The sequence below is a fragment of the Saccopteryx bilineata genome, chromosome 5, assembly GCF_036850765.1.
Source record: "Saccopteryx bilineata isolate mSacBil1 chromosome 5, mSacBil1_pri_phased_curated, whole genome shotgun sequence".
Taxonomy (NCBI): Eukaryota; Metazoa; Chordata; class Mammalia; order Chiroptera; family Emballonuridae; genus Saccopteryx; species Saccopteryx bilineata.
The window spans coordinates 144,406,596-144,419,297 of record NC_089494.1 but is presented as its reverse complement, the minus strand read 5'-3'; the positions used below and the strand labels follow the sequence as shown (position 1 = coordinate 144,419,297).

The 12,702-nt window shown below is 43.0% G+C and overlaps 1 protein-coding gene and 1 pseudogene across 8 annotated transcripts in view; both read right to left on the bottom strand.

Annotated features, from left to right (window-relative positions):
- Nucleotides 1-12,702, bottom strand: part of NEBL (nebulette) — a 501,273-nt gene that overhangs the window by 33,668 nt on the left and 454,903 nt on the right. For 6 of the 8 annotated variants that reach the window (XM_066233811.1, XM_066233816.1, XM_066233814.1 and 3 more), the window contains 3 exons: nucleotides 8,703-8,795; nucleotides 2,523-2,615; nucleotides 1,162-1,254 (listed from right to left, as the gene is read on the bottom strand). The exons of the other annotated variants lie outside the window; for them this stretch is intronic. In XM_066233811.1, the coding sequence (XP_066089908.1) occupies nucleotides 1,162-1,254; nucleotides 2,523-2,615; nucleotides 8,703-8,795 (279 nt within the window). The remainder of the gene's footprint in view (nucleotides 1-1,161; nucleotides 1,255-2,522; nucleotides 2,616-8,702; nucleotides 8,796-12,702) is intronic. 8 annotated transcript variants of the gene reach the window in all.
- LOC136337997 (WW domain binding protein 1-like pseudogene) lies at nucleotides 6,554-8,594 on the bottom strand (annotated as a pseudogene).

Genomic DNA, 12,702 nt, shown 5'->3' with positions numbered 1-12,702 from the left:
GGCGTGCCGGGTGGATCCCGGTTGGGCGCATGCAGGAGTCTGTCCGACTGTCTCTCCCCATTTCCAGCTTCAGAAAAATACAAAAAAAAAATTAAATAAATAAATAAAAATTAAAAAAAAATTAAAAGGGTTTTTCAAAAAAAAAAAAAAGGGTCTCTTTTAAAAACTATAGCAAAAATAATGTAAAATGTTCTATCAACTAAAAACAAATGTGTGAATGAACACTACCCACTAACAAAGCAGTCAGTAAAAGTGGTTATCATCCTTAAATTGAATGGGGAAAAGCCATAACCAAATGGAGCTTAAATTTACTTTTCTGTTCCTGTATTTCCCATTTTCACCATAACCCTGTTGAAGAATACATACCAGGTGTCCCTCCATTTCCTTTTATTTTCCTCTTCTGGGAAGGATAAGACACAATGAGAAACAAATCTAGTTTCCTTCTAAGCAGCAATGACTGAAAGGTAATTTATGCTGAACTCAGTCAGCATCTCTGAACAGAAATGCCATTGGAGAGGTATAAATTCTAAAACCTAAATGCTGATCCCCAGGCCCAGAGCTCTTCTTGACAGCTGACCACTGGAGCACTGCTCTTTGTGAAGATGGTTGCATATAAGACTGTTATTAGACCTGCGAGCATGTGTGCAACTCAATTCTAAAGCCCTGACACACAGGAAGAGAAAGTATACCATGGGACCTTAATGAATAACTAATTTCTATATTAAATGTACATAAATTTTTTTCCTCTAAGTCCTTACTTTGGAGTAATGACTCATTTCTTATTTTGTTCTGCAATGAGCACTTAACAATCCACATTCAATGGAATGCATTTGTAAAATGGTAATTATTGAACTTATACAACAAAGGTATTACCACTTGCAAAGACACTAGCTAAAATACATGCATCATTGTTCAAATGAACATAATATAGTTTAAAACCAATCTCTAAATGTAACTGTTCAAAAATATCAATTAAAGGTTGTAAGAAAATGTAAATTTACAGTGGCAGCTTTTGAAAGTCATCAGAAATAACACATGTACTTATTGTATCGATCCCAAGTGTTCCTTGAAAATATATTTTGTTTTCACAAGAAAAAAATAGACTACATGTAAATAATAAATGGCACATCCTTTTAGTCCAGAATGAATAAAAACACTTGCCGAACTAATATTTTCTTGATTCTTCTTTACTCTTTCCATTTCAGGAGTTACACTTAAAGTTGTGGCTCTTCCCAGTTGACCTTTATAATGAACCTATCATTTCAGAGAACAAAAAATAGTGTTACCATGAATCAATTCAACTAAATAAGAGCCTCATGGTCTTCATTTTAAAGAAGTAAACAAGGAAAGACAGCTATGAAAAAAGAGGTTGCTCTTGAAGTTCTAGCCATATTTAAAATGCCTTGCATCATAAATCAACCTATTTGAATTCATCCCATAGCAATGAATCACTGTGAATGTACTCAAACATATGGGCATACCATCAGTAAAGCTGTAATAAGCATTTTATCACAAGGGAATAATGATAAGAAACATCACCATGGATATTACTTAAAGGTACTCCTACCCATACAGAATGGTATCATCGTGTGGTGGTTTCTTAGTTATTAATTGTTGCAGAACTTTTGAAAGGTTACCTTTAAATAGGTGACACAGTCATACATAAAAAGGCTGGCATGCTTCTCACTACTCTGTTCCTCGTTCTCAGCAACCATGCTCCTTTTTGAGAGTAATAGAGTCACATCAAGTGTAACTCTAACTGTATCAGGAAAAGATGAGCATCTACTTCTATAAAATACAGTTATTAGAAAAAATACCAAACAATAAGCTGCCTTTGCTTTATAATCTGGTCAAATAACTTGAAAGTTTTAAAGAATATAAAGTTTCTTTTGAACCTAATAGATTTCCAAATTTCCTCCTCCAAAGAACCCCATCTATATGTTAATGGCTTCAGAAAAGAATTCTTTCAGTGTCCACAGATTACACAAACAGAATGGAATCAGAGCAGGCCAGGAGCTAGTGGCAGAGTAAAAACTGACAACCCCTGCAGGTGCCCCTAACATAGGCCTATCTTGTGTGACCTTCTTAGGGATTCACACTTTATCATTTCTTCCCAGACATCACTCAGAAGTAAAGTGGTAATAGCTGAAAGCGGGCTGGTCAGGCTAGCGAGGCACACACGCAGGAGTGACAGGAAGTCGGAAAGCTTATGCATGGGGCCACAATGCCAGGAGCTACAGCAGAGGCCCTCTGAGGAGCCACAGCAACCACAGACAGGAAGACTGGATAAGAGATACACAATATCTGCAGACAAAAATCATATAGGTGCGTCCCAGGAACTAGGGAGGATAGAATGTATACCGACAATACCTAAGACCTGGAAACCTTTCCGATAAATGAGAGCCAATTGGAAACAGAACCCCAGTATCAATTCCAGGTCATGAACATGAGTAAACCATCCCTCCATTGATACACTGACAATACGTTTGCTATCAACAGGGGAGAAGTTGCTAAGATCACACATTGCTGATGTTCCTCTGGTTTTCTTTAACTCTCTTCAGTTCTGGTGGATCAGAGATCGGGGTTGCCTGTTTAATCTCTTCTTTGTATTTTACCTGGGAGGATAAATGAAAATCTTAGTAGATAGCACAATGGTCTCCAAGCAAAAACCACAGAGGATGAGCCTCCAATTAACCCTATCTTTTTACACATTTTTCCCACAACCTTCCTATTCACACCTACTTCTGGATTCTGATTCGTCTGACTTGGCAAGCACAAGAGTTGGTTGTGCTTCTTAAAATTGAGTTTCTGATAAGTAGTTGGCTGTTCAATGGCAAACTAACTGCAAAAATTACAGGACTAAAAGTAATGGAAATATAAGAAGGAAACATTGTAATGGAGTCATTACAAGAGAACCATAGTGAAGTCACCATGACAGCCTGGGAAGGGCACTGACTCTTTCTCAGTTTGGAACTTCAATCTTGAAAAAAAAAAAACACCAAAAACTAGAGGGCCCCAGCCAGTTGGCTCAGCAGTAAAGTGTCAGCCTGGCATGTAGAAGTCCCAGGTTCAATTTCCGGTCAGGGCACACAGGAGAGGCAACCTTCTGCTTCTCCACCACTCCCCTCCTCATCTCTCTCTCTATTCTCCTCCCACAGCCATGGCCCGAATGGTTCAAGCAAGTTGGCCCGGCCACTGAGGATGGCTCCATGGCCTCAGCCTCAGGTGCTAAAATGGCTCAGTTGCCAAGCAACAAAGCTGCGGGTCAAGCTGGGCAGAGGATCACCTTGTAGAGGCTTGCTGGGTAGATCCTAGGTGGGGAGCATGCAGAAGTCTGTCTCTGCCTCCCAGACTTTAACTAAAAATAAAAGCTAAAGAGGAGAGAATGGGGAGACCAATGAAAAGGTAAAGGGAATTAAGTATTACATACTGTCAGTTATAAATGTTGCCATGGGGATATAAAGTACAGCATAGGGAATATAGTCAATAATATTGTAATAACTGTGTATGGTGCCAGGTGGGTACTAGACTTTTTGTAGTGATCACTTCATCTGGTATAGAAATGTCAAATCACTATAATGTACACCGTGAACCAATGTAATATTGTCTGTCAAGTATAAGTTTAAAATAAATAAATTGTTTTTAAAAATTCTCAGGAACTGGAAAATCTGTCTCATTCTCCAAGATTCAGTCAAAGCCCACTGTTACAGGTACAGGATAGGAAATTCTAATAGCAAAATCCCAGCTGACTTTTACATATGATGTTTTCTTATTCAGTATTGTTTCCTCACCACTTTTTTTTTTTTTTTTTGTAATTTTTGGGACTGTTTTTATTTGGACTTTTCACAGTGGTTAGAGCCATGCTGTCTTTAGAACAATCACAGCATAGGAACTGTGTTGCAAAGACTGCCCAGAAAAGTTTGACCAGCTAAATCTTACTGCTTAATCTGCACATACTTGCAATGACTGACAAGCGATGATATGTCTCAAAGAGGAACCTGCTAGCATTTATAACCCTTCTGACGGAAGCACTGAGCCCTCCGCCAACCCCTCCCTACTCAAAGATAAGACTGGAAAAGCAGTCTCAATCAGATTTCCCTGCCTCGTCACTAGGCCTCAGCTCCCTGTTTCCATCTCTCTCTGCATGCAGGACAGCCTCCTGTGGCCAGGGCTGGACTGTGACTGCTGCAATCAAGCGGCTTCCCAGTGCCACTGTCCTCTTCTCCCGCCCCGAGGGTGAGACGCTGCAGCACACCTTCACACTCAGACCAGGTCCCCATTCTCACTGGGGAAGGAAACTTGAGAAAGCCAGACTCATCCATTTGCTCATCCATTCGTTTTGGTAAACTTGATCTCCTTGGAGACACTTCAGTGAGTTGTTTGAAATTTTTTTAATGACGGAAGGAAAGGCCTCTGAGGGAGGAGGCACTCCCGCCCACGCGCCACATGCTGCCTGCCCGCGTGCACTGGGCATCTGCAGAGGGAGGCGAGCCCCGCCCCTGCAAAGCCTCCTGGCAGCCCTGGGCGGGGCTGATGTCTGGGCCATGGCCAGTGCAAGCTTGTCCCTGAAGATCCAATGAAGCTTCTGTCACCTTCTGTCCTGAGTGGTTGTGACCACCCCCCAGGGGGCTGATACCGAGGGCCAGGAGCCCCCGAGGGAGGCAGGCAGGTTCAGAGCATGTTTCCATTTACAGGGAACAGAACACCGCCTCTGAGTGTCCCCAGACAATGTGCCAAGTGCAGCGGTGGGTAGAGTAAGACCTCTACCTCGAGGACAGTGTCTGGTGAGCACTGGGCACTGCCGTCCACAATGCTGCTGAGTACACTCGAGGATCATTCAGACATTTGTTCCGTAAACAGCAAACACATAAAATAAATTATATATACTTGCTTCAAACACGTGGTTAATGCCAGCAGCATGGCTGTTAGCTAAAGTACATTCAGAGGAAAGCCGGCTGGGGGGCCCACACACCACAGACACACACAGGTTATCCAAAATGTTGCTGTGAAGGGACTTCACTTTGTTCAACGTGGACTTTTGTTTTGTGGATTCCAAACACAGACACTCCTTCACCTCACAGCCTTGGGTTTGTCTATTTCTGTATACATATACATTACATTTGTTTCCTTTCTTATCACAATGCCAATGCCTAGTCTAAATGTCATTGTTTGAGAGTGGGGAAGAACCAAACTCTCCATATGAATGGGGCTGGGCAGGGGTGCTGGTTTCGGCTGTCTGCTTTCTCCACTCAAATTATTCCTGCCAAAGCTCAACTGGTTGTCTAAAGCCAACTACAGTAATAGGATGCTATGGTCCCTCCGGGCGGCTGCCTCCATCCACCTCCCTGGCCACTCAGACTCTTTACACAGGCTACAACAATTAGTTATCCCACTCACAGTAGGGAGGAGAAAAAGGTGTGAAAACACAACCAGGGCATTTTTTCCAAAGTGGTCAATTTAAAAGAAAGAAAAGGAAAAACTTATTCAGAATCAAGAGACAGCTATGGTGCTGCCCTTCCTCGGGGTCAGCCTCTCGTGCGTTCATACAGAGCAGCGAGATGAGAAGGCCCACAGACTGTGTGCTGGGGATGGGGGAGAGCCCTGGCCATTTGTGGGTACAGACCAAAGGGCAGAGATGCAGAAAACTGCACTCTACCCACCGCCGTAGTGTAGGGCCACGTGCACCCACAGAAGTTCCAGAGATAGGCCCCCACCCAAGCGGCACACGAAACATCTCCCAGCTCAACCGCATCCAGGCTTTTTGAGGGTCAACTTGGGAAAGAGCCAAAGATTCCCCTTTTCCAAACAGAATTCTTGCCTGCCAACTGGTAAATTTCTTGTTTTCAGCTCACTTTTTTTTTTTAAAGCAAAAGCAAAGGGAAGGCTGCATCACCCTGTACACTCGAACCGGTCTGCAGCTGCAGAAGCTGCTGCACAGGCTCCTCAAGGATGCAGCGGCCTCCCACCTGGAGTTTGTAAACAAAGAACGCCACCGCCTACCACACCCTGTCCATCAGCTCTCACCCTCCCACGGGATTAGCCCAAGTCTGGCTCCGCAGACACGGCAGCCAGGGGGGACAACCTTGGGTCTCTGTGGCCCTTCATCCTGGTTGAGACCTGTCGCCTCTCCCCGGCTGAGGCATAGCAAAGTCCTCTTACACTAACACCAGAGCAAAAATCCACTGCATCAGCAAGAGTCGCCTGAGGGCACTGAGACTGTGCCCTTGGGGGCTTCTAAAACACACATCTCTGACACAGGCAGGTAGTGAGGTAGGACTAGGACAGGGGAACGAGGAGATAGTGCTGGGGTATGAAGAGTGAGTCACAGACCCAACTTCTTAGCCTCCACAGCACTGTGTTTCTGTGTGGGGAGAGGCAGCCACACCCCTAACTCCACCTGGAGACGCAGGGAAGTGCAAGAGTGGAGGGGAAGGACAGAGAAGAGAAAGCACCAAGTGGCTGTACCGCTTTCTCTGAAGTCACTGGATGCTGCTCTCATGGTTCTCCCCTCCCCGGTATCTTGTCAGGTCCTCAGGTCCAGGCAGGGCCTGCTCTAACTGGGGGAGCTGCTGCCCTGGGGATGTGGGGAGTCCTGCTCATCGACAGTGTCAGCAGCAGGCACGTGGGTGGCTGCGGCAGGTGGGGTACCCAGGGTTTCTGGCCTGCTCCTCGGAGGGCTGGCAGGGACCTATCTCCTCGTCATCAGGGGTGGGGGCCGCACGTGGCGCCGCTGTACGAGTCCAGGGTTCCATCCAGAGCATCGCTGATGAGAGTGTTAACTCTTGGAGGCTGTCATCTTGGTGGCTCCCGGCGCACACACACCTCAGTGCCTGAGCTGCCTACAATGCGGAGACATCTGCCAGGTGTTTTGCCTTTGCTGTTGGGAAGGGTGCTGCCCTGCTCACAGCTATAATCTTTGAGCAGCTTCTCCTTACATTTGGAATCCTGGTCCAGTAAAGCCCCAGGGCCAGCTGTCCCTGGACAGCCAGAGAGCTGCTGGACTCCATTCCAGGGGCTTTGGTGGCTGCTGGGCTGGCTGGCATGTCTGTGCTGGAGGGCTCAGACTCAGTGATGAAACTCAGGGGTCTTATGCTGCTTCTGCTGTGCCCAAAGGGCTTCTCTGTGCCCCCTGGGAGCCTCTGCTGGGGTCAACACCTGGGGGACTGCTGCCTGCAAGGCCACACTGTCTGGGCAGCTGCTGCTGCTGTAGCTGGAAGGCATGAAATGAAATGACAGCACTGAGTAACCTGAGCTTCCCGGGAGTGGTCAGGTCGGTTTCCTTTTGTGGCCACTGGGCCTGAAGGTGGTGTGGGTACTTGGCTGGCCGTGGTGGCAGTGGCAGACACAGCAGCAGCTCTGGATGATAACGATGGTCCAGCCAGAACCATCAGAGTTCACAGTAGTAGCTGGGCGCTGAGACTGTCTGCAGCAGGGCACTGTGTCACAGATGTAGCTTTCATTGTCGATACCCACGTGGGATTCCTAATCCCATGTGGGTCCAGCCCTGAGACATGGGAGTGCCAGGCCGCCAGGAGCCTACTCTCCACCCCCTCCTGCTCCTGCTCCTGCTCCTGCTCCTGCTCCTGGACAGCACCCTTCATTTTTCATTCCTCTTGTTATTGTTTTTATTATTCTGATATCTCTGTGATGTTGAAGCAAAGCTGGTTTTCTTATAGTTGATGGCTAGCAGATACTTAGCATGTATCAGAGGCTTAATAAATAGCTCCTGAATAAACGGATAAACTAGGACAAAGAAACAGAAATATTAAAAAAAAAAAAAAAAAAAAAAAAGCTAAAGACCCCTCACTCCCACCATCCTCCAGGGATACTAGAAGGACAAGGCAGTGCTCACCCCGATTTTCTCCTGCACCTGGGAGAACTCACCCAAATTGTAAACTCTTTCAAAACTACCTGTTTGTAAGAAGAAGGCTATTGTTTATATTGGTAAAAGTTCCATTAAGAGAGCCAAAAAATGGGAAAAGTAACTATCGACGGTAGTATCTTTGAAAGGATTTCTAAGTTCCAGGAAGCGTGGGTTCAAATCCCAGTTCTGTGCTTATAAACTGTGGGTCCCTAGCATGTTCTCTGATCTCTCCTAGACCCAGTTTCCCATGCCTACAAACCAGAGAAATAAATTGTACTGACCTCATGGGTTCACATAAGGCATGTAGCATATTAGGTACCTCATGATTGTTAATTACCATTGTTTTATTAGAATGATCAAATAATGTTTTTATTTTATTTACAATGTTCCTTGCCCTGACATCATGTTTTAGAACCTAAACAAGCCAGGTTTTTTCTACCTATTCCAATCAATCATTTTATTCTCAGTTGACAACAGGCCCCTGACTCTCCAGGTTTTTGTCTGGATGTAGTTTTAGAGATTTACCAACTAAATGACGAGGTCCATGAGGACAGGAACTGAGTCTTATCCATCTTCATGTACCAATGACCAGGACAATGACTGGCACATTGCCATGCTTAGTGAAGATTTTTTTTAAGGAAATAATCATGCCTAAATTATAAAAAGACAGTCTCCAATTTTCTGTACTCACATGGGAGGACCACACTTCATGCTTTCCATATGCAACCATGAAAAGGACCACCCACTATGCAAAGGGTTCAAAGGTTTTCAAGAGAGCATTGTGAAAAATAAAAACACATAATGTCTGATCAAATATGAGAAAACAGAAAGCACTTGCCGCACTCAGCTGCCTCTGGTTCCTCCTCACCCTCTCCATCTCTGGTGTCATGCTCACAGGCGTTGCCCTGTAGTGCTGCTCTTTGTACTGGAGCTGGAAACAGGGAGCAAGGCAGTGAGGCTGGAGGGAAGTGGGCACCCACGCCCGAGGGCAGATCAGAGGAAAGGACCTGCTACGAGGCATGCATTAGTTAGACTCCTCATCAGGGTTGCACAGTGACATATGTATTGTTAAGAGACATCATCACAGTGACCCCAAACTAAGCTTTTCTTGTCCTTGTGTTTTGAATTCTATCTTTCGTCTTTCTTCCGATTGCATCAGGCATTTGACCATATCAGTAATAACAAATGATCTTTTCTGTGAACTCATCTCTTTATAGCAGTAAAGCAACATTTATCAAATCACCACTTTTTATCTTAGAAGAATAATTCTGTACTCGTCATTAGAAAGGAGGGTTGTACCAATTCTGTGCTTGCACGTCAGCAATGAACAGTCACTATGTAAAGAAACCTTGAACCTCAAAGTTTTCTTCTCTGCAAACATCCACCATTGGAGTGTGGGCCCAGCAGTCGCAGCCGTCACAGCCAGGCCCCTGCAGGTTCCCATTAGATCTGGACAGATGGTAGGGAAACAGCAGAGCCGAAAACTGGTGGGCCATTCCTTTAGCCTCACAACCAGCCAAGGAGTAAAACACACAGGGCACCAAAACCCACTCACACATTCTCTGGTTCCACAACCAGGAGAATCTTTTCTGTTTTTTCCTAGAATCAAAGGCCCCCACCAGCTCAGTCACCTCTGGTTCCCCATCTGCACACCTTCTCCCTTCTCCTCTCTGCACACACTGGCTTCTCCTTTAGCAACCTGCCATCTTGGCTGCTTCTTCCTTCTTTTTTCTCAAAACCTTTTGGTGTGAAAAGTCCTCCTCCTGCACAAATTAGCATAACAATGGCCCTTCCCAAGCAGGAAGGTAATTAGCAATTTCACATGGGCAGCAGTCATTTTTAACAATAAAAGTGAGCAAATGTAAAAATCACATTTTACAAACTTATTTGCCCTACAGGAAGGCCTGCCACCTGGTCTAGCAGTGTGGAACCTTTCCTGACCTACTGAATAGAGATGCCTTTTCTTAACCTGGAATCAGACTGACCACGTGTGGTCAACTTTCCCAGCAATTCCACAACACCCCAGGAAATAAATAAGCATCCAACACAGAAAAAAAAAGGGGTGTGTCCATCAACTGAATTTTTGCCAGGCAAAAGTAAAACTTGAGGTTGAAGTCCCATTATAAGGAACTCCACAGGGATAGTCTCAGTGATTTCTTTAGAATTTAAATTTAGCATTACAGAATTTCTTTTCCCCAGGAAATCACCAGGACTGCAGGGCCTATAGATAAAATGAACTTGACATTGCACCCTCTGCAGTGAATGTGCAGGTAAATCAAAGTTTGATAAGCTTGGAAAACAAGTAACAAAGGGACAGAACTCCTGCAATGTGTGCCTTTCTTTTTGCCAGGGGATGTCGTTTGAGAGTTTAGGCAGACTGTGAATCTGGGATAACTGTCTGAGTTAACATGAGGAAAGGTCCAATATAACCTCCATTAATGGCAAGATATGAGGGGATTACTCTGGGTAGAACTCAGAGGGAAAGAAACTTATACAACAGCATTACTGATTTCTAGCAGATGTAGGGTGGGGACATAAGTTTGGTGTGGAGACTGTTCATATCTTTCATTCATCTGTTTGTAAACAAGCCAAGTGCTTTACAGGCAATATCTCAATTGATAGGTTAGTCCCTGTGTTATGAATGAGTTTTGAAGGCTTGAAGAGGTTGGTGGCTTATAAAGGTTATAGAATAAGTCAAGTCTGGAGCTGGGATTGAAACAAAGTCCAGGGTCCACAAATTCTTCCCCGCTATTGCAGCGTTATCTAAGTTTGCACCATTTACATACCTTACCTATATGATTTATATTATTTTCTCATTTAATTAACTAGCTATTATTTTCAAATAAAGTTCTTTTTTTATTGAATTTATTGGGTGAGACTGGTTAACATTATCCAGGTTTCAGGTGTACAATTCGACAACACATCATCCGTACGTTGTATTGTGTGGTCACCACCTCAGGTCATGTCTCCAACTATCACCATTTATCCCTCTAGCTTCTTCCACCCCCCCACACCCCTCCCCTAGCAGTCACCACACTGTTGTTTGTGTCCATGAGGGATTTTTTCTTTTTTTTCTTTTTGCTCAATCCCTCTACCTCCCCCACCCCCAACAGCTGTCAGCCTGCTCTCTCTGAGTCTGTCTCTATTTTGCTTGTTCATTTTGTTTATTAGATTTCATATATGTGTGAAATCATATGTACCTGTCTTTCTCTGACTGGCTTACTTCAATTAGCATAATACTCTCCAGGTCCATCCAGGTAGTCACAAAAGGTAAGATTTTCTTCTCTTTTATGGCTATGTAGTATTCCATTGTGTAAATGTACCACAGCTTTTTTATCCACTCTATTGATGGGCACTGGGCTTTTTCCAGACCAGGCTATTATAAATAGCACTGCAATGAACATAGGGGTGTACATATTCTTTTGAATTAGTGTTTCAGGTTTCTTTGGATATATTTCCAGAAGTGGAATTGCTGGATCATAAGGTAATTTTATTTTTAATTATTTGAGAAACCTTCATACTATTTTCCACAGTGGCTGCACCAATCTGCATTCCATATGTATATTAGCCATCTATATGTCCTCTTTGAGAAGTATTTATTCAAATCACTTGCCCATTTTTTATTTGGATTGTTTATTTTTTTGGTGTTGAGTTGTATAAGTTCTTTAAAAATTTTAGATATTAACTCTTTATCAGATGTATCATTGATGAATATGTTCTTCCATTCAGTGAGCTGTCTCTTTACATTTTGTTGATGGTTTCCTTTGCTATGCAAGAACTTTTTAGTTTGATGTAGTCCAATTTGTTTATCTATTCTTTTGTTTCCCTTGCCCAAAAAGATATATCAGAAAAATATTGCTAAGAGATATATCTGAGATTTTACTTTCTATGTTTTTTTTAGAATTTTTATGATTTTGAGTCTACAATAAGTCTTTAATCCATTTTGAGTTTATTGTGTATGCTGCAAGAAGTTGGTCTAGTTTCATTTCTATGCACGTATCTGTCCAATCCTCCCAACACCATTTATTGAATACATTACCTTTACCCCATTGTATGTTTTTGTCTCCTTTGTCAAATATTAATTACCTATAAAGGTGTGGGTTTATTTCTGGACTGTATTCTGCAACATTAATCTATATGCTAAATATAGGGCAGTACCATGCTATTTTGGTTACAACAGCCTAGTAGTGTAGTTTCATGTAACTTAGCTGATTTCTCCAACTTTGTTCTTCTTTCTCGAGATCGTTCTTGCTGTTCGGGGTTTTTTTGATTCCATATAAATTTTTGGAATATGTTCTAGTTCTGTGAAATAAATCTTTGGTATCTTGATAAAAATTGCATTGAAACTATAGATTGCTTTGGATAGTATGGATATTTTAATGATGTTAATTCTTCCTATCTATGAACATGGGTGCCTCCACTTACTTGCATCTTCTTCAATTTCTTTCTTCATAGTATTCTGAGTACAGGTCTTTTACATCCTTGTTTAAATTTATTCCTAGGTAATTTATTCTTCTTGAAGCAATTGTGAATGAGATGCTTTTCTTATTTTCCTATTTTGATAGTTCATTATTGGTGCATAAAAATGAAACTGATTTCTGGATATTTATTTTGTATCCTGTTATTTTACTGAATTCATTAATCAGCTCAAGTATTTTTTGTGGACTCTTCAGGGTTCTCTATATATAGCATCATGTCAACTTGTAAATAATGGCAGTTTTACTTTTTTTTTCAATTTGGCTGCCTATACTTTCTTCTTCTTGTCTGATTGCTATGGCTAGGACTTCTAGTACTATATTGAATAAGAGTGGTGAAAGTGGAGGTCTTGTTCCTGCTCT